This window comes from Boeremia exigua, assembly GCF_020726555.1.
Source record: "Boeremia exigua strain MPI-SDFR-AT-0100 chromosome Unknown C7974scaffold_2, whole genome shotgun sequence".
Lineage (NCBI taxonomy): Eukaryota > Fungi > Ascomycota > Dothideomycetes > Pleosporales > Didymellaceae > Boeremia > Boeremia exigua.
The window spans coordinates 1,063,302-1,081,688 of NW_025763519.1; the positions used below are offsets into that span (position 1 = coordinate 1,063,302).

General features: G+C 53.2%; 10 protein-coding genes across 10 annotated transcripts; 3 read left to right on the top strand and 7 right to left on the bottom strand.

The window, feature by feature from the left end:
• Positions 1–637: 637 nt before the first annotated feature.
• On the top strand, positions 638–1,722 carry C7974DRAFT_408913 (NADPH:quinone reductase-like protein; the record flags this gene model as incomplete). Its single annotated transcript, XM_046143362.1, has 2 exons — positions 638–1,202; positions 1,262–1,722. 2 exons carry the CDS (start codon positions 638–640, stop codon positions 1,720–1,722), a joined length of 1,026 nt encoding a protein of 341 aa, XP_046001342.1.
• Positions 1,723–1,855: 133 nt separating this feature from the next.
• On the bottom strand, positions 1,856–3,425 carry C7974DRAFT_303368 (major facilitator superfamily domain-containing protein; the record flags this gene model as incomplete). The annotated part of the gene is made up of 3 exons (XM_046137939.1): positions 1,856–2,569; positions 2,619–2,764; positions 2,813–3,425. 3 exons carry the CDS (start codon positions 3,423–3,425, stop codon positions 1,856–1,858), a joined length of 1,473 nt encoding a protein of 490 aa, XP_046001343.1.
• Positions 3,426–3,875: 450 nt separating this feature from the next.
• C7974DRAFT_385290 (Actin, gamma) lies at positions 3,876–5,882 on the bottom strand. Its single transcript, XM_046140936.1, has 7 exons — positions 5,720–5,882; positions 5,591–5,621; positions 5,386–5,441; positions 5,253–5,283; positions 4,429–5,200; positions 4,148–4,379; positions 3,876–4,093 (listed from the first exon to the last, which is right to left on the bottom strand). Exons 1-6 carry the CDS (start codon positions 5,724–5,726, stop codon positions 4,149–4,151), a joined length of 1,128 nt encoding a protein of 375 aa, XP_046001344.1. The 5' UTR covers positions 5,727–5,882; the 3' UTR covers positions 3,876–4,093; position 4,148.
• A 900-nt stretch (positions 5,883–6,782) lies between these two features.
• On the top strand, positions 6,783–7,791 carry C7974DRAFT_446875 (nucleotide exchange factor Fes1-domain-containing protein; the record flags this gene model as incomplete). Its single annotated transcript, XM_046145613.1, has 2 exons — positions 6,783–7,166; positions 7,220–7,791. 2 exons carry the CDS (start codon positions 6,783–6,785, stop codon positions 7,451–7,453), a joined length of 618 nt encoding a protein of 205 aa, XP_046001345.1. The 3' UTR covers positions 7,454–7,791.
• On the bottom strand, positions 7,679–8,207 carry C7974DRAFT_408917 (uncharacterized protein; the record flags this gene model as incomplete). Its single annotated transcript, XM_046143363.1, has 2 exons — positions 7,679–7,990; positions 8,043–8,207. The coding sequence occupies 2 exons, from the start codon at positions 8,205–8,207 to the stop codon at positions 7,679–7,681; spliced, it is 477 nt and encodes a 158-aa protein (XP_046001346.1).
• Positions 8,208–8,417: 210 nt separating this feature from the next.
• Positions 8,418–12,398, top strand: C7974DRAFT_99962 (P-loop containing nucleoside triphosphate hydrolase protein). Its single transcript, XM_046147693.1, has one exon. It carries the CDS (start codon positions 8,444–8,446, stop codon positions 12,200–12,202), a length of 3,759 nt encoding a protein of 1,252 aa, XP_046001347.1. The 5' UTR covers positions 8,418–8,443; the 3' UTR covers positions 12,203–12,398.
• On the bottom strand, positions 12,399–13,809 carry C7974DRAFT_99961 (glycoside hydrolase). Its single transcript, XM_046147692.1, has 3 exons — positions 13,279–13,809; positions 12,824–13,229; positions 12,399–12,773 (listed from the first exon to the last, which is right to left on the bottom strand). Exons 1-3 carry the CDS (start codon positions 13,481–13,483, stop codon positions 12,695–12,697), a joined length of 690 nt encoding a protein of 229 aa, XP_046001348.1. The 5' UTR covers positions 13,484–13,809; the 3' UTR covers positions 12,399–12,694.
• Positions 13,810–14,118: 309 nt separating this feature from the next.
• C7974DRAFT_302198 (uncharacterized protein) lies at positions 14,119–15,518 on the bottom strand (the record flags this gene model as incomplete). Its single annotated transcript, XM_046137887.1, has 2 exons — positions 14,119–15,289; positions 15,340–15,518. 2 exons carry the CDS (start codon positions 15,516–15,518, stop codon positions 14,119–14,121), a joined length of 1,350 nt encoding a protein of 449 aa, XP_046001349.1.
• A 192-nt stretch (positions 15,519–15,710) lies between these two features.
• On the bottom strand, positions 15,711–16,819 carry C7974DRAFT_99980 (esterase/lipase). Its single transcript, XM_046147694.1, has one exon. The coding sequence runs from the start codon at positions 16,626–16,628 to the stop codon at positions 15,783–15,785; it is 846 nt and encodes a 281-aa protein (XP_046001350.1). The 5' UTR covers positions 16,629–16,819; the 3' UTR covers positions 15,711–15,782.
• A 191-nt stretch (positions 16,820–17,010) lies between these two features.
• Positions 17,011–18,290, bottom strand: C7974DRAFT_430839 (FAD dependent oxidoreductase; the record flags this gene model as incomplete). The annotated part of the gene is made up of 2 exons (XM_046144729.1): positions 17,011–18,194; positions 18,251–18,290. 2 exons carry the CDS (start codon positions 18,288–18,290, stop codon positions 17,011–17,013), a joined length of 1,224 nt encoding a protein of 407 aa, XP_046001351.1.
• Positions 18,291–18,387: the final 97 nt, after the last annotated feature.

Sequence of the window (18,387 nt, forward strand, 5' to 3'; positions counted from 1 at the left end):
TTGAGGGAACGGCAATGCCAGATGACAGGCAAAATGACTGAAATGCAAAAGCTCAAGGCCGCGGCCGTCTTGATCACACGCCAGGGTGTTGATTCCGACAACGCGAAGAAAGGCCGAGAGCAAGTGGGGCGCGCGTGCACCCATCACCTCCAGGAACGTATGTGCACATCCATACAACTCGCTAAGCATCTGCAACACGGTTTACATCCGATTCGTACACCGGTCCCTACTTTGAATAGTATGAGGGTTTAATGTCAAGGTGCCTACGGCCTCAGTGGCAACACCAATCATCTCTGTTTCTTGCAGGGCGCACCGTACCTATGAAAGCGTTGCTCCTGCGCCTCGACACGCCAGTGCGATGCTGTTGACATCAACGAAGGAAGCTTAGGGGTTGCGCATCGTATCCTTTATCACCGTCAGCTGTATTACCACACTTACCTGACGGGATGTGGATCGTGCTACCTGATCTACCATCTCCGCGTGGGGATCCGAGACTGCACGCCATGGGTTCACGACGTCGATTATCGGAACTTGCAGAGAAACGCGATTACACAAATAGATATTAAGTTACCATCAAGTTTTCTCGTCACTATTTTCTCAACGCAGTGCTTACATGGCAACACCAACCTCATCAACCATGACCACAGACCTTCCTCCAACGATGCGCGCCTGGCAATGGAGCACCTGCACCACCACCCTCGAATCTGCAATAACCCTCAACACTGCTGCGTCTCTCCCCTCTCGTCCCCTGACCGCAGGCGAATGCCTCATAAAAGTGCACTTCGCATCGCTGAACCCTGTGGACTACAAGCTCGCCGAGCTACCTCTCGTAGGCCGTCTCGCAATTCCCAAGCCCGCAACGCCCGGCCTCGATTTCGCAGGCACCATCGCTGTTGCTGGTCCCTCATCCTCACTGAAAGTCGGACAGCGCGTGTTCGGCAAGCTGGAGCCGAAACAGCAATTTGGAACGCTTGGGGAGTACATCATCGGCTCTGCAGCAGGGACCGTGCCGCTGCCCGATGGAATTTCGTATGAGGAGGGCGCAACGCTGGGGGTTTGCGGGCTGGTGACTTATCAGTGTCTTCTTGCAAATGTCAAGAAAGGCGACTGTGTGTTCATCAATGGGGGGAGTGGGGGCACGGGGACGTTTGCGGTGCAGATTGCCAAGGCTTTTGGATGTGAAGTCGTCACGACGTGCTCTGGTGAGTTGCTGAACGTCACTATTGTAGGCGCTATGACGAGGGTACTAATTCAGGACAAGGCGCGAATGTGCAGCTGTGCAAAGACTTGGGTGCAGACGAGGTGATTGATTATCGCACGCAAAGCGTAACAGCTACGTTGGTGAAGAGTGGGAAGCAGTTTGATTTTGTGCTTGATAACGTTGGTGAGCCAGCGGAGCTATACTGGAAGGCACCATGTTTTACCAAGTCACGTACAAAATACGTCCAAATTGGCTCGCAGGTCAGTTTAGGGTTCATATACGACCTGGCGTTCAGGTTTGCTGTACCTGAATCGCTCGGAGGTGGACAACGGCCCTTCTCCTTTGCCTTTGCATCGACAAATTTCAAGGACTACCAAAGTCTTGCTGATCTTGTAGTGGGGGGCAAAGTTAAGCCCGTAATGGATGATGTGTTCCAGTTCGAAAAAGTGCAAGAGGCGTACAAGAAGTTAAGAACGGGAAGGGCGAAAGGCAAAATCGTTGTAAGAGTCATTCGGGGCTGAGGTATGACTGGAAACTGGAAAGATCAATATACCATATCTGTGAGCACGGTATTATATCGAGACGGAGCATGAGGAGCATTGAGCCTCGAATGTTGGATCTGTCTCATTCGTTCTTGAGTCCATGCGTGTCGATCTACTCAATCTGGCTTGTCGATTTCTTGGGTCTCCCCTCTACCTTCTCCGGTAGTAATCTCAACAGCCCTACCAGCCCGAACGCGAGTAATATGTTGAGCAGCCAAAACAGGTGGCCGTCTAAGATGTGGTATTTGACACCAATAGCATATACACTTGTGGCTAGCGCTGGTGCCACAGCCCTGGATCCGCTCGAGAGGGCAAGCGTGATTGCGTTCAGTGTCCCAAAAGTTTCATGACTCGGTGAGATATCGTTGATCGCGAGTTGAATAGCGGTGAATGCCATGGCCACACCGCTGCCCATTGCCAAAGCGGGTGGAGCAATGGCCCAGAATGCAGTCCTCTGGTCGTGTCGAAGGAGAGTGTTGGAGATGGGGTTAATCGCAAAAAAGAAAGGCCAGGTCCATGCTGCAAGACGCAAAATCTGACCAGTACCAATGCGTTTGTGTAAAGCAGGGAAGACAAGGAGAAGCCAAGCCGCTTGTGACGCGCCTGAGAAGCCGATGACTGCGGCAATGAGCTCGGGAGAGAACTCCATCCCGCCGAGTCGAACAGGGGTGTAGAGGAAGACAGGATTAACGGCAGTGAATGTAAAGGCAAGGACGCTGATGTACTCAAAAATAAGAATAACTCGTGCTACGCCAGGGAATTGGACAATTTGCCTCATTGTCATCGGAGCCTCTGTAGATTTCATTTTCTTGTGAACATGAAGAGTCTGGTGACTTATTAGGAACGATGCTATGGTCACAAGTAGAGAAGCATACCTCGTTCACAAACAAGACCGTCGTAAGAGCCGCAGAGAGTGTGAAACCCGAGACGACAAGTCCAGGCAGTATGTAAGGGTAATGTCGAAAGAAATTGTATCCAAAAACACGAGGGTATTTCTCGGCGGGTCTCTCAAAAACACCTCCTATGTCAAGATCAGCGAAGCACATCAGACACACATTGCCAGACCTACCCAGAAGCGGCCCAATGAGAATCCCCAAGTTTCCTGCGAACGCGAAGTAGGCGAACGCTTTAGCCTGCGTATGCTTTGTACTATTCTCGCTAAACATTGCTCTTAGAGTGACCACCGTACCCGCGAAGACACCTGCGAAACATCTGGTGACAATCATTTGCGCGATGCTTTGACTCATGCCGAATAACGCGGTCGCAATCGCAATACCTAGCAAACTGAAAACCAGAACCGGCTTGCGTCCGTAACGGTCAGATGCTCTACCCCAGAAGATCATAACACACATCTGTGTAAGCGAGAAGAGAGATTCGATGAGTCCGGAATAGAAGCCGACGTTTTCTTTCTTGATTCCGCCTACATGTTCAATCATGGAGTTGATATAAGGGAATATGGAGAAGAACGCTATTGGCTCAATGACACGAGTGTAACAGAGAAGGAAGATTTGTAATTTTGGGAGTGGTGCATCTTCATCGTCTGCGTCGGCTCCATCTGTGCTGGTGGTTTGGCTTGATAAGACTTCCGCGTCAGGACCGGGTTCCACGGAGGCAAGCAGAGGCGTAGTCTCGTAGGCAATCGTGGCGGCGGCTTCATCCAGTTGTTTGGCTTTAGAAAACATGGTGATGGAGAATTGTGCTTTTCATGTAACGAGTCTTCGTCTCAACGAAAGAAGTACAACGTCAAACCAATGCCGAGGCTGCTGGTCAATCCATGAGTCTACAAGACAAATATGAAGCAATTTGAGACTTTATAGCATCAGTGTCAAAGGATGCGTCAGAGACAGGGCCGCTAAAAGCTGACGGTTGACATAGCGCTAGCGATAGCGGCTTTACCTGATCCGGCAGTCAGCTTGCATTTGCTTAGAAGGTTCAGCCGTCCGGGCCGCTATTCACAAACAGATTGTTACATGCAGTACTACCAGGGAACACTGAGACAAAGTTTACTAAAAAGTGACCGTGTCGCCTGTTCGCCGGACGTGCAAGGCAGGGGAGCGACTCGTACACAAAGACAAACGCACACGGTCATGCAAGCATTCAATTTGGTCACGAAGCACTTGGGTAAGAGAAGGTGGGAGAGTGTCCAGGTTCTAAGCTACAGCCTTAAATCCTATTACATCTCCGCGTATGAGCTCAAGCTGCTCCATAACTTAAACACCCAATCGCTCGCCAGCTTAGCCCTTTTGTGAACAACTGTTATGCATGAAACCCCGGGGTGACAGAGCGCCAATACAACGTTGCCTCCGCTATCAGGCTTGCCATAATCTCGAGAATCGTACGCAGGAAGACGCTGGAAGGAAAATCGTCAGTCGGTGGAATCGTTTCGGCGCAGGAGTTGCAGTACCTTAGAAGCACTTGCGGTGGACGATGGAAGGACCGCTCTCGTCGTACTCCTGCTTTGAGATCCACATCTGCTGGAAGGTGGAGAGGGAGGCAAGAATGGAACCACCGATCCAGACGGAGTACTTGCGCTCGGGGGGAGCAATGATCTTGACCTTCATGGAGGAAGGAGCAAGAGCAGTGATCTCCTTCTGCATACGGTCGGAGATACCGGGGTACATGGTGGTACCACCAGACTGAGAAGGGTCAGCTCAATCATCTTATATTTGCACCAAGAACACATACCATGACGATGTTGCCGTACAGATCCTTCCTGACGTCGACATCGCACTTCATGATGGAGTTGAAAGTGGTAACGTGGATACCACCGCTCTCAAGACCAAGGACGGAAGGCTGGAAGAGAGCCTCAGGAGCACGGAAGCGCTCGTTGCCAATGGTGATGACCTGACCGTCGGGAAGCTCGTAAGACTTCTCGAGGCTGGAGCTCTGGCTGGCAGTCTGGATCTCCTGCTCGAAATCGAGGGCAACGTAGCAGAGCTTCTCCTTGATGTCACGAACGATTTCGCGCTCGGCGGTGGTGGAGAAAGTGTAACCACGCTCAGCAAGAATCTTCATGAGGTAGTCGGTCAAATCGCGACCAGCCATGTCGACACGGGAGATGGCGTGAGGAAGAGCGAAACCCTCGTAGATGGGGACAACGTGGGTAACACCGTCACCGGAGTCGAGCACGATACCGGTGGTACGACCGGAAGCGTACAGAGACAGGACAGCCTGGATAGAGACGTAGAACGCAGGGGCGTTGAATGTCTCGAAAACGATCTGTGTCATCTTCTCACGGTTGGACTTGGGGTTGATGGGAGCCTCGGTGAGCAGGACGGGGTGCTCCTCGGGGGCGACACGCAGCTCGTTGTAGAAGGTGTGGTGCCAGATCTTCTCCATGTCGTCCCAGTTGGTGACAACACCGTGCTCGATGGGGTATCGCAGAGTCAGGATACCACGCTTCGACTGTGCCTCATCACCGACGTAGGAGTCCTTCTGTCCCATACCGATCATGATACTGCGTCGCGGTTAGCTCAGGATCGGCAGAAGCTAACGGGGAGGCGTCATACCCATGGTGACGGGGGCGACCGACAATGGAGGCTGCAAAATGTCAGGACAATGTTCTCGGGCGTTGGCTGACGGCAGGGTGGGCGCAATGTAGCGCTCGGGTGCTGCTGCCAGGTGGCGGGTTGGAGGACTTACGGAAGACTGCTCGGGGCGCATCATCACCGGCGAAACCGGCCTTGCACATACCCGAACTATCAATTGTCAGCGTATGTTCATCAAATATCTATCGCTCGCGCGATCCTGCCGCAGGGCGGCTCGTCGACGATGTGGGCGACGACGATGCAGGCAGCCCCTCCACGACAGGGATGGCGGGATTCGACGCCGGGGGGTATGATCTCACCCATTGTCGATGACGAGGGCTGCGACTTCCTCTGCAGTGAGAAGCACAAGTTAGCAGAGCTCATGGAGACAGACGCGCATCGTCAGGGGGTGGCCGGCGGCGACGCCGGCGGCGGGCTCAGCTGCTTACCTTCCATGTTGACTGATTAGGTGGTAGATTAGGAGTAGGTAGAGTTGTGTGGGCGGAGTGCAATAAGTACTCTCTGCGAAGAGAAGAGTCAGTAAGAGAAGGACAGGTTGCCGCAGCTCGGGCTTGAATAGGAACACGGACGTCGGGGAAGCTTACGGGTGCGTTGGTGGTTGTGGTTAAGGTCTTGCAGAGTGCGCGAGGCGAGTGGGTGCCCACGCTCAAATAAGCGGGCCGGCCTTGCCCAGACAGAAGGAGCGGCGAGGTTGGTGAAGGGGGCTTTGCACAAACGGGCAAGATCCAACGGAAGTGCAGGCAACGTCTCTCTGTGTTCAATGCATGCGATTGTTCATGGCGAAGCTGCAATGAGCGTTTTATACCCCTATTGCGCTGCTTCTAGGCATCACAGTTTCTGCTCCGACGGTGTACGCAAGCTCTCCCGCCACACTGTGAGGATGGTTCACTTGTACACGCACGTCTGCCCCAAGGCAGCGACTTCACTGCTTGGCGGTTCACTGCGCTGATGAATGCTGATGGCAATGGCAGGGCAATGCGTGCGACTCGGGCGACGGCTGTGCGTGCTCGTGCCAGACCGCCACTGGCCTCTGAGCTGCAGAAGCATTGCGATCCCAGCCATCCGTAATGCTCACCGCCAACTCCTAGCATCCCCGCCAGAAAAAATGGGCCCAGGTCACGTGGTGAGGGGCACGTACGGGACCGCGGGACCACGCACCGGGACCTTGCACCGCGAGCGTCGATACGGTGACGGCGTTTACATACGACGAACACGATGATTGTTCAATTGAAAACATTTTTCACTCGGCTATTGTGAAGAAAAGTGTGTCTTAGCATCGACCCGAGGTCTCCTCAAGAATTGCGCTGCAGCTGGCTGACAGCTGCCAGGCTTATGGAAGGCGCGCGAATCTGGTCGTATCTTCTCGCAGCGTCGGCACAACACCGGATCTGCGTCATCCCGCCAAATTTCCTATAGATGCTGAAATACCAGTGATCTTGCAACAACATAACACTTTCTACTGCCAATTCAAACTTTACAACACTACACACGATGGCTGATCCCAATCTGAACACGCTTCTCAAGTGGGGTGTCGAGAACTCCAATGTGTCCGAGGGCGCAGAGGCTCCAAAAACGCAGTTGAACTCAGAAGCCCTCGCTGCTCTATTCGGAGGCAACATCAAATCGGACGCGCAAATGATGAAGGACAACATGGAAGTCATCAAGAGAGACGAGTGCGAGCTGGAGGACCGAATCACCGCATTCGACAATTTCGAGCAGCTCATCGAGAACCTCGACAACGCAAACAACCTAGAATCGTTGAACCTGTGGATACCTCTGATTGCGCAATTGGAGAACAAGGAAGCTGAGCTGAGGAGATATGCTGCATGGTGCATTGGCACAGCGGTGCAGAACAACATCAAGACCCAGGAGAAGGTGAGCATGCTTTTGCTTTGAAGAATACATGAAGAGTCGCTGACAGTACACAGCTCCTAGTACTCGGCGCCATTCCGACACTGGTACGCATGTCGACAGGGAGCGACGAGAGAAAAGTGAAGAAGAAGGCCATTACAGCGCTCTCGTCTTCGGTTAGAAATTTCCAACCTGCGCTCGATGATGCGTTATCCCACGTACCGGCCGATTTCAAGCCAACAGGCAAACTTGACGCGAACGATATGGAGTCGGTGGATACCCTGATCAACAAGCTTCGTGAAAGCTTGTAGAGTGATCATATGGCTGCATATGTCGGCGTTTCGGTTCTAGACATGGGTTAGCATGATGGCGGCGTTTGAGTCTTCTTGGGGAAATGGCAAAAGGATATGTAGGCATACAGTTCATAGTGTGTTGAATCGACCTGCGAGTTGCGTAGGCCTTGTGCGCACTCGAGTGCTCTTCTCAAGAGCGTTGTATCGGATCCTTTTGCTAGGCGACTTTTCGAGATCTGCATCTCACAACACCTCTAGCATCAGCCCTACCAGCTCGCTGAATTCTGTTCTACCACTCATGCGTTTGTCCAGCCCCATGCCAAGTACTACCATCCGCGTTTCTCTGTCGTTTTGAGTTTTGATAGCGGAGGCTATCTGCGTGGCCAGCGTCTGACCGAGAACCTCGAGCTCTGGTATCGTGCCGCCCAATATCGTTGTTGCAGTCAAGTGATGCATAGGAAGAAGATCAGATGCAGGATCTTCGTCATCGCGGTCGAGGTACGATTGCGAGGTTGCTGATGTGTCGGTTGCGGAGATATCGAGTGGGACATGCACCTACGACCGCAGGGTCAGTTCCTCGAATTCAGGAGGTAATTGCGGAGCGTACCCAATGTGCCAGACGGCCTTGCTGTGTAATTGTAACGAGAATCTTGTCCGTGAACGACATAGACGTCACGGTGGTTTCCAGGCCAAGAATGTTCGACGAAGCAGACCTCGAGCGCGCTGGGAACGGCGCTGGGGCTACCATGTACTCTCCTGTTGCTGTCGACATGCTGATAAAGCGGTAATTGTGTAATGCTGATCTCGGCGTAAAGAGATTGCGACAATGCAGAATGATGTTCACAACATTTTCAAGCCTGAGGGGTCCAACCGTTGGTGGGGACAATGAGCCCTCGGGAGTGATGCGGAGGCGCTCACCGCCCGGGCGCTAGTGCCCTTTTAGCGTGCCAGTCCCGCCAAAATTATTATACAGCAAAGTGAGGTTTTGCCATAGGACCACGACAAAACATGCCGAAGTTCGTACCTCGACAGCGGAAGCACAAGGTTGTTGCGCGCCAGAAGGCGACTGCTCAGAACGATGTGCCTGCTGAGGCCAATCATGAGCAGATATTGCCGGCGGAACAGAAAGAGCGCGATGAGAGGCGGCGTACGATGAAGGACGAGCTTGTGCGCGAGGCGCAAAGCAAAATGAGCAGCAAGAAGAAAAAGCGTCTGGACAAGTACATCGATACTAAGCTCAAGAAGGAGGAGAATCTTGAGCTTCTCAAGAAGCTGGCTTTACAATCGCATAAGGTCGACACCAGTCTCTTCCAGAGCTCCAAGAAACTAGGTAGTGGCAGCGATACCAAGCGCGAGGCTTTGAAACGGGCACTGGCCGAGCGACGAGCTGGTGTAGACGTAGAGAAGAACGAAGGACTTCTCTTCGAGGAACACACCGTCAGAGAACCTGAGCCCGACGGCTCGGCTTCAGAGAGGGATATCGAGACTCAAATTGCGCATAGGCTGCCCCGGCAGTCGCTAAAGACCTCCACTGCTACGTCGCACAAACGTATACGATCGCCATCGAGGTCGCCGGAACCCGCACTCACAGCCCTCCAACCCACTACAGCGGCGTCTGTCGGCAGCTTTGGCCTCTTTGGGGGCGGTTTGAAGCGCCCCCTCGAGTTGGATGAGTCGGGCAAACCTATCATACAAGTCAGGAAACGCAGAAAGGCGAAAGGAAAGCCTATCGTGATCGAGGAAGAGGTGGCATGGGAGGGTTTCGATTCGGATGATCAAGCTACTGACGAAGAGGAGGTAGAAGTTGAGGGCGCAAACCCCGTAGGCTCAACTGATGAATCAGACATCGAAGAGGAGGATGGCACAGACTCTGGGTCAGACGGCTCACCAGACACAGACGATTCAGATGGTTCTGAAGAGGAGGAATCGGAGGAAGACAGCGACAGCGATAGCGATAGTAGTCTCGATAAAGAGGAGAGCAAAATCGCCAGGAAAGAGAGGACGTCGGCTTTCAAAGCGTGGGCAACAACTCAAAGGAACGAACAGATTGGCTTCGTGCCGTCAAACCAACTCGAATACGCACTACCAGCAAAGCCTTCCAATTTCACACCCAGAGCACCCGAGCAAGACCCTCTTCCCGCAGAGCTTGAAACGAACACCGCAACCGATGCAACACGGAAAGCGTATAGCGTCTCAGTCGAGAGAACACCTGAGATTCAAGAAGCTAGGTTGCAGCTTCCGGTTGTGGCTGAGGAACAGAAGATCATGGAGGCAATACACAACAACGACGTGGTAGTAGTTTGGGGAGCTACCGGTAGTGGTAAGACCACACAAGTACCACAATTCCTCTTCGAAGCAGGTTATGGTGCGCCGAATGGGCCTACACCAGGCATGATTGGCGTCACACAACCGCGTCGAGTTGCGGCAGTCAGCATGTCTAAGCGTGTCAGTGATGAGCTCGGTAACCATGGCTCGAAGGTTGCCCATCAGATTCGATTCGACACCACAACGAACGCAAAAACTGCAGTCAAGTTCATGACTGACGGTGTTCTCTTACGCGAGATCACCCAAGACTTCATTTTGTCGAAGTACTCTGCAATCGTTATTGATGAAGCACACGAGCGCAGCGTCAATACCGACATTCTCATTGGCATGCTTAGTAGGATCGTTGATCTACGAGCTGAGATGGGAAAAGAAGACTCTAAAGTCAAGCCTCTGAAGCTGGTCATCATGTCGGCAACTCTCCGGATCTCTGATTTCACTGACAACAAACGTCTTTTCAGAAGCGAGCCGCCTCCGCTGCTGAAAGCCGAAGGCCGTCAATACACTGTCACAAATCATTTCGCTCGCCAGACGCAGCGGGATTACGTTGAAGAGATGTACCGCAAGGTTGTTCGAGGTCATCGCAAGTTACCCCCAGGGGCCATGCTAGTATTTCTTACTGGCCAGAGTGAGATCTCTCAGCTTGCAAAACGCCTCAAACAAGCCTTTCCATCGACACAGGGCCAGGACGTCAAGACGGGCAAAGTCAGGATTAACCCTGCGGAGACGCCTGTAGAGGCCGAGGACCTTGAATACGGCCAAAATGATGTCGATGAAGACAATGATGGTTCGGATTCTGAAGACTCGATAATCATGGGTCTTGACGGTGATGAGGAGGACAAAGAGTTTGATATCAACGAAGAAAAGCCAGAGGATACGGTGATGAACGTACACGTACTACCACTTTACTCCCAGTTGCCAACCAACCAGCAAATGCGCGTTTTCGAGCAGCCTCCAGACGGGTCAAGGCTGATTGTTCTCGCCACCAACGTCGCGGAAACAAGTTTAACAATACCTGGTGTCCGCTATGTGTTCGATTGTGGCAGGGCAAAGGAAAAGAAGTACGATCTGGTCACTGGCGTACAGAGCTTCGAGGTTGGCTGGATAAGCAAAGCCAGTGCCAACCAAAGAGCTGGTCGTGCTGGCCGTACTGGTCCCGGTCATTGCTACCGCTTGTACTCGTCTGCCGTCTTCGAGCGCGATTTCGAAGAGTATTCAGCGCCAGAGATCTTGCGAACGCCGCTGGAGGGAGTGGTGCTGCAGCTCAAGAGTATGGGAGCACCTGTGGTCAACTTCCCGTTTCCCACACCCCCAGATCGAGAGAGCCTCCAGCGTGCTGAGAGCCTTCTTTCCTGCCTCGGAGCATTGTCGCCAGATGGTAAAGTAACCAAGCTCGGTCACGAACTGTCTCTGTATCCGCTTAACCCGCGCTTTGCCCGTATGCTAGCGATGGGTGTGGCTCAGGGGCTTACAGCTGAAACGATTGCGCTCGTGGCTGCGCTATCTGTACCAGAGCCGGTCATTCCAGAGAACAAGCTGGGTCTACGAGAGCCAACGAGAGACCCTGATGCCGTACGCACAGAGCAGGATAATATCGAAGCCGAAGAACGCTCCCGCCTGCGTAAAGCTTACAACGCTGCTCTCGCGAAGCTTAGCGTAAACGCAAAGCAAAGCGATTGCATCAAATACAGCAACGCCGTCTGCGCTTACGCGTACGAAAGTGACCCACAGCATTTCTGTGAGGACATGTTTCTCAACGCCAAAGCTATGCACGAAGCCAGCCAGCTCCGCCAGCAGCTGACCAGCATCGTGCGCACTCATCGTCCAACAGCCATTGGCACATACCAAGCGAAGCTCCCAGCTCCATCAGAAAAGAGCATCAATCTTCTGACTCAGATATGCGCTGCCGGATTCATCGACCAAGTTGCCATGCGTGCAGATCTCGCGCCCGTCCCACCAGAGCTACCCCGCAAGCCAAAGACAGCCATTGATGTTCCGTATGTTACACTCTTTTCCTCGACGGAGACACGCAGTGATGACCCGAACGAGAAATACGTGTACCTGCACCCGTCGACCCTACTAGCGCGTACACCGCCAGCAAAGCTGCCGGGCTACATCATCTACTCACACCTCCAGCGCGCATCTGCATCGTCGGTCTACGGCGCGAAGACACCAAAGACGCGCATGCACCCTCTCACGCCAGTTACACGGCCTCAGCTCATCAACATTGCGCTGGGCACCCCGCTGCTGCAGACTTCGAAGCCAAAGGGTAAGATTGCGGAGTTGCCGCGTGCGAGCGGTGCGCCAGAGCGCAGGGAGTGCGAGGTTGAGATGACACTCGTGGGCGAGAAGGGAAGCCAGGGCTGGGGGCTCGGAATTAGGAAAGTGCTGCAGAAGAAGGAAGGGGCTGGGAAGGGGTGGGTGGTTGAGAAGGTCATTGCCTAAGCTGCGAAGTGCACTATCGCACGAGAGCCCGTGTTGTTGTTATAGCTGCTTTGCATATACCCTTCCAACCATGGTGGATCTTTTCAACTCTAGCTATGTATTATCCCTTGTTGATTAAAGGCTAAGATTGGGAGGTTAAAATCGTGGAACCCTGTCTTGAGGGACTATGCAGGTTAAGAGCTATCCGCTTGATAGCACCGATGATCTTGATCAGGACTTTCCTGTGCATGTTGGCATGGACGAAAGAGGCTTAGCAAGTCAAATACTTCGTGAGGCCAGCTCGAGTGTCCAGTACGTTCTGAGCGTTTGTGGTCTATCCCTAACCATCGCACTTGCTTGGTCAGTTCTAGTTGTAGTAGAAGAAATGGCACAATCATGGCAAGGGGTTGAAACATGTTTGGAGGTAGTGGTGTAACTTTATGTACATCTCCAATGGACGCAAATTTAATCTATGTACATATGCAAAGAGGATTCAACCCCAAAAAAGTCTGTCTAACCAGAGTAGACAGCCGGGCCAGGGCTTGTGTACGTGAACGACGAGTCATAGATAGCCTTGGTGAAGAGCGGGTCACTGAGATCATTAGCACGGGTCTCGTCAACTCGGATTCGGCATCAACATACGTGATCTTGTAAGCACCGGGGAAGCTGACACCGGCCGGGTTCGCGCTTCCGCCACCAGTGACCTTGACCTGGAAGCAGCTGACGTACGGCTGCGGCGAGCCAGCGCCGGCGTGCAGTGCGATGGCCTCGGCGCGCACGAGGTAGTTGCCAGCGGCGATGTTCTTGGGCACGGTGAATGCTCGCTTTCCGCAGTTGGCGTTGAGGATCTCGGTGCCCCAGGTAGGGGTGGTGCCCTTGTAGCCGTCCTCGGCAACCTTGAAGAAGGAGCCGGTGGTCGCGGTGGTCGCGTCGGCGACCTTGGCCATGTAGACCAGGACGGGGCCGTAGTGGGCACCGCCGATGGCCGGCTGCGCGCAAGAGCGGTCGTTGGGCTGAGCGTGCAACTCAACAGTGAGAGACGAGCCAGCTGGTTCTGTTAGTTGTTGCTTGTGTGGATGTGGTGAGGGATGGCGTACCAGCGACTTCACAGACACCAGTCGACTTCGCCGGGCCACGACCGCAGAACATATCGGCGGAGGTCAGGCTCTCAACGGGACTGTTGTCCTTGACTGTGCGGACGCATTTTCCGGCCTGGTCGGTCGTGCCAACCCACAGCTGCTGCCACGTCGAGTGGGCAGAGACAGATGCCACAGCGGCAAGGAGAACGAAAGAAGTCTTCATCTTGGAAGTAGTGTGTGAATAAGAAGCGAATGAATGTAGTGAGGGCTGGATACAGACTCAAACATGCTCGAACCTGCGCAGTATTTATTCAGTCACTGAACGACCGTGATTCGAAACAGCGTCGACCTGCTCAATCTCGCCGGCCCGTAATTCCTTCCCACCGTCACTTCCAATCTCCAGAAGTGCGCGCCTCGAGCCATCTTACTGACATAGATTGATCGCTGTAACAGAGGCTGCTTGGCAACACTGCCTCGTCTGCATGCGTCCACATAATTCGCCGAAAATTGTGGCGCTTCCCCAGATATTGCCTGATTCAGCGACGCACTGAGGACTGGGTTAAATTGTTTATGGGTAATGTCTCGATTCGGGCTCTGATTGGCGATCTTTTGATAGTGCTCTTCATCCGGAATCCTGGTCGCGAAGCTGTCAGTATGAAACTAGTTGAAACGCCAAGGCGAAAACACCCAAATGGGCTTCTCCACACATACGGTGAAGCTTGCTTGGCGGCGAACAGGTACGACGAAGATATATTGAGCTGGGTCGACTCGGTCCAAAGAGCTGTAGCACCGTCTTCGACGTTGTCACCCGACCCAAGTGCGGCTCTCCGCGGTGATTTGTCCTTCACCAACTCCAACTCAGGCTTTGGCAAAGTAATTCGCAAGAGTGTTCTTCTGCGCTGGCAGTTTTTTCGGAGTGCCCACTACACCGTTCTCTTTCTCCAGTTTCTTCTTCTTCGTCATGCTGTCGTCCAGACCAATGATGGCCTTCAGCTCCTCCCACTCCTTCTTTCCAACAATCCCGCCGCTGGCCTCCTTATGACCTCTTGCAAAGCTTTGCCCAAGTCTTTCCCTCAGCTCTGGGTGATCCTTGACAATGCCCTCCAATCTCTTGATAATGTCTACTTTTTCGTCACCCCCGCGGCCTCGGGCAACTCTCGCAACGCGGCATGAGAAATTAACCTTATCGGTTAAATACCCTTCGTTGGCGCACATGACAATCTCGAGTTTGTTGGACTTGAGATGACCAGCCCACCGGGTTGCAATGACGGGGTGAATCTGGGCCTCTGACGAAATCGTGAGGACGCATATGGTACCGTCGGCAGAAAACTTGGGCGCCGTGTGCGTGCAGCGCTCAGTCTCGCGACGCACTTCCAGCGAAGCCTCTTGCAATTTCTCTGCTTTTCTGATGACGTCTGGACCTGATGCATTGATGACAACATCCCATGCATCTTTGACATTGTAAGCAGCGGATCGTCTTGGTGCGTTGACTTGTCCAACCGCGTCGTTGATTGCTTTCTTAGTATGCTGCTTAAATGTTGCGGTCATATCAGGGAATGGTGGCTCCCATTTCAGTGTCGTTCCCAGGTCGCCATGGGTGCCCATTGCTGCGAGCCATGAGATTTTGTCGTCAAGATCAGGGTGCAGGGGCAGGCAGATGTGGTAGATCAGGAGTGAGGTAGTCGCAACAGGCGGACAGTCATGTGCAGTGACATATTCGGCGCCTTCTGGAAAGCCCCCATCTTCTGCAAAGTGGTGATCGACTAGCAGACACGTGTGAGGCAAGTCCAGCAGTGCAGCACCTTTTCTACTTCCTTGGTCTAGCACAAAAACGTACGATGGGGCTATCTCGGTGAGCGCCTGATTAGTGGTATCATCATGCACGTTCGATCCTTTGGGCGGAAAGTATACAGATATTAGATCAGGCCGAAGTCCGAGTGAAGTGAGCGTGTGATGCAAAATCGCTCCGGACGACAAACCATCTGCATCCTTGTCAGGCAATATGACTATTGGTTTCTGTGCTTGAGCACTGCTCTACGTCAGACAAAGTAACTCCTCAAGTCCTTTGAAGATACGTACCATTCTCTGATGATCTCTCGCGCTCGTTCAATTTGCTCTTGCCGGGCTGGCCACACTATCTCACCAGTATCATCGCGCCGTTGAGGTGCTGTATGATACTCCGGTACTACTACTTTCTGCTTTTTGGCTGCGGTAGAAGCTGCTGGTTGGTCTGCTTTGCGCTTTAAGGGGCTTGCCATCATCGAAGACGCGTGCAAGTGGCGCGTCCCAAAAGTAGATGCAACCAGGAATTGTCGTTTTGATCGCAGTGGTCTTTTCACAACGGAGAGATTTCCAAACAGGCGAACGAGCGATTGCATTGCCGTCATACACGGCTTCAGAGATGATGTTTTGCATTTGCGTTCGATGCTTCTGAGGGTACGAGATATCGATGACGTCGTGTTGACACTAACTCTTTCCGTAACTTCCATCCTCGACGTATCTCTTTTGTATACATATTGCATTTACAAATCTAACAATCCATTCTGCTTGAGCCATGCTTCACACATGCTAGGCCACTTGCTCACTGGCAGGTCGACGGTATCAAGTGCAAAGCCATGCGGCGCTTCTGCGAAGACATGGAGCTCCACCGCCGCGCCGGCCTTGGTGATGCCTTCAGCAAGTCTGTACGCGTTCACTGCCGGAACAACGGGGTCGCTCCCTGAGTACACGATGAAGGTTGGCGGTGCAGTACTGATTTGTACATCTGGCTGTACGATGTCGTAGAGTTCTTGCTTCTCGGGCGGCGCCAGCGCGGCTTTGTTCGGTATGATTGTGCGGCCTTTTGCGTTTGTCGAGATTGGTCCGTATCCCAGGATTGCAAAATCGAATTTTGGTATTGTTGTCGAGGACTCTGGGGATGTCCATGTTTTCGGGTAATCTGCCAGGAGCGCGGCTCCGAGGTGGCCACCAGACGAGAGTCCGCAGACGCCCAAGCCTTTTGTAGCGTATCCATGGCTCACAATAACCTTCAACGCCTGTCGCGCGTCATCAACTGGAGCCTGAGGCGCCGATTTTGCGTTGGGGAAGCGGTGGACGAGGACAAAGGCGTCGAACCCGAGACTCGCTAGCCATCTTGCTATCTTAACGCCTTCCTTTCCGACCATAAGCTCAACGTAGCCTCCTCCTCCTAAAATGAGGATACCTCGTCCATTGGAATTGGCCTTGGGACTATAACGGAATAACCAGGGTCGATCGACACTGTGGACGACGGCATTCTCTATGCCCTTGTCGGTTGACACTTCGAATGCTCCTTCAAAGGGCTGATCATCCCGTATAGGCCAGGCATCATCAGCTGCGAAGATATCCATGGTCGCTTACTCTTGCGGCCTTGAGGTGTAGGTTTGTTTGTGTATTGAGGAAATACGTCGCTGGTTTGTATAACCGACAGGCTCGCTGGTCATTGACCCGATGGTGGGGCATTTGTGTTGACTTATACCGAACTTCCGGTTCAGTGACTTGGATACCTATGCTTGATATGTAGATGGCTTCAATAGCCTCATAGCTTGTCTCTACAGATCTGCTGCTGCACGTAACTTTTTAACCTCATCCAGGCCTCATGAACTGTAGTTTGTCTTTCGTTTGTAAGCTTCTGAACATAGAGACTCGGTGGTTTAGGGGCATTGTTCTACCAGTACCATCATGCCATATCTATAATTCAACTCTCAATCCACCATAAGCCATCTAACAGCCCTACATCACCCTCCTAGGATCCAAACTGCTCAAATTCGCACTCTTGATCTTCCCTTCCCACACCAACTCACTCAAACACTTGGCCGTACCGGGCGCATTTTGTATCCCCCAACACGTATGCCCAGCACCGATCAAAAGACCCTTCACCCCCGTCTCTCCAATCAGCGGTCCCTGCCCCCTTGTCACATTTGGCAGATAGCACGCCTGCCTCGCCGTCACCTCGCCATCCCTCAGCTCCTCAGATACCGTCGAGACGTAGTCGATGACATCCTGGCACCGCCTGTCGTCGACCTGGACGAGGTCGGAGCTGGTGGGCAAGGGAATGAGGTGGTCGCCCTCGCCGCACGCGTAGACCTCCTGGTTGGGGCGCGCGTAGATCTCGGGTGTGACTGTTTCGCCGCGCTTCGAGGTGGGCGAGCGCGGGAGATCGATGGAGGTGAAGAGCGCGTAGGCGGAGACGGGGCGCGTGGGCCGGATCGTCACGCTGTGCGCGCGGGTGGCGGAGATGGGGGCTTGGGGCCAGATGGTGCGTGTCCAGGGCCCGGCTGTGAGGATAATGGTGCTTGCGTCGAGGGTCTGTTCTTCGCCGCCGTCTCTGGGTTTGTATGATACGGCTCGGATAGCGTCGGCTTCCTGCTTGATCTCTGTTGCTGAGCCGTAGATGATTTTTGCGCCATTTTCTTCCGCTAGCTGGGCCATTGATGTCGTGAACTGAAAGGGATGCACTTGTGCGGTCGTGCTTGGTGTGCCCATGGCATCATAGCTCTTGATCCCATCCGCCGCAATCCAATCTAGATCTGGCGGTACACCAGCTGCTCGCAACAAACCGATCGCTTTTTTACTCCTCTTCTCGAGGCTTACGGAATCCTCGCTCCGCCCATTCACAGCGCCGTTCTTATCTTCCTTCTTTAGCACGCCGTACATATCGATCTGCCCGCAGTGCACGGCGCGATAACCCCACCGATCTGCACCATTATGCTGGTCTGCAAGCTCCTTGTGCAGACGATAGCTTAGCGGAACGATGCATGATGGGTAAGCCCAGAGGCCGAGAAGACCGCCTGCTTTCCCTGACGCGCCACCGGCGATTTTCGTCGCTTCCAGTAGCGTGATACTATCTCTTTCTTTGTTGAAGCTTGGATGTTGTGAGAGGTAGTATGCTGTCGTCGAGCCAATGATACCGCCACCTGTCACAGATCAGCTACAACTTAATATGACACCCAGCATTTCGAGGGTAACCCACCGATGATGACAATATCACGTTTTGTTTGTTCAGTCGCCATGATGCTTGAAAGTCGAGAAGCCGCTCTTAGCATAGAGTGTTATGTGGAAGCTGCGATGGCGAGTGTGGCGCCACTTGGTGTTGAAGATAAGTTTTGG

What these genes read in the sequence shown, in the direction of transcription:
- C7974DRAFT_385290 (XM_046140936.1), bottom strand. An exon ending in GCCCTCGTCATCGACAATGG is followed by an intron (nt 5,442 to 5,590) that starts GTGAGATCATAC and finishes GACAATTGATAG; the next exon opens with TTCGGGTATGTGCAAGGCCG. An exon ending in GGTCGCCCCCGTCACCATGG is followed by an intron (nt 5,201 to 5,252) that starts GTATGACGCCTC and finishes ACCGCGACGCAG; the next exon opens with TATCATGATCGGTATGGGAC.
- C7974DRAFT_99962 (XM_046147693.1), top strand. Translation starts at nt 8,444, where the DNA reads ATGCCGAAGTTCGTACCTCGACAGCGGAAGCACAAGGTTGTTGCGCGC.
- C7974DRAFT_99961 (XM_046147692.1), bottom strand. Translation starts at nt 13,483, where the DNA reads ATGAAGACTTCTTTCGTTCTCCTTGCCGCTGTGGCATCTGTCTCTGCC. An exon ending in TGGTGTCTGTGAAGTCGCTG is followed by an intron (nt 13,230 to 13,278) that starts GTACGCCATCCC and finishes TAACAGAACCAG; the next exon opens with CTGGCTCGTCTCTCACTGTT. An exon ending in CCCGGTGCTTACAAGATCAC is followed by an intron (nt 12,774 to 12,823) that starts GTATGTTGATGC and finishes TAATGATCTCAG; the next exon opens with TGACCCGCTCTTCACCAAGG.
- C7974DRAFT_99980 (XM_046147694.1), bottom strand. Translation starts at nt 16,628, where the DNA reads ATGGATATCTTCGCAGCTGATGATGCCTGGCCTATACGGGATGATCAG.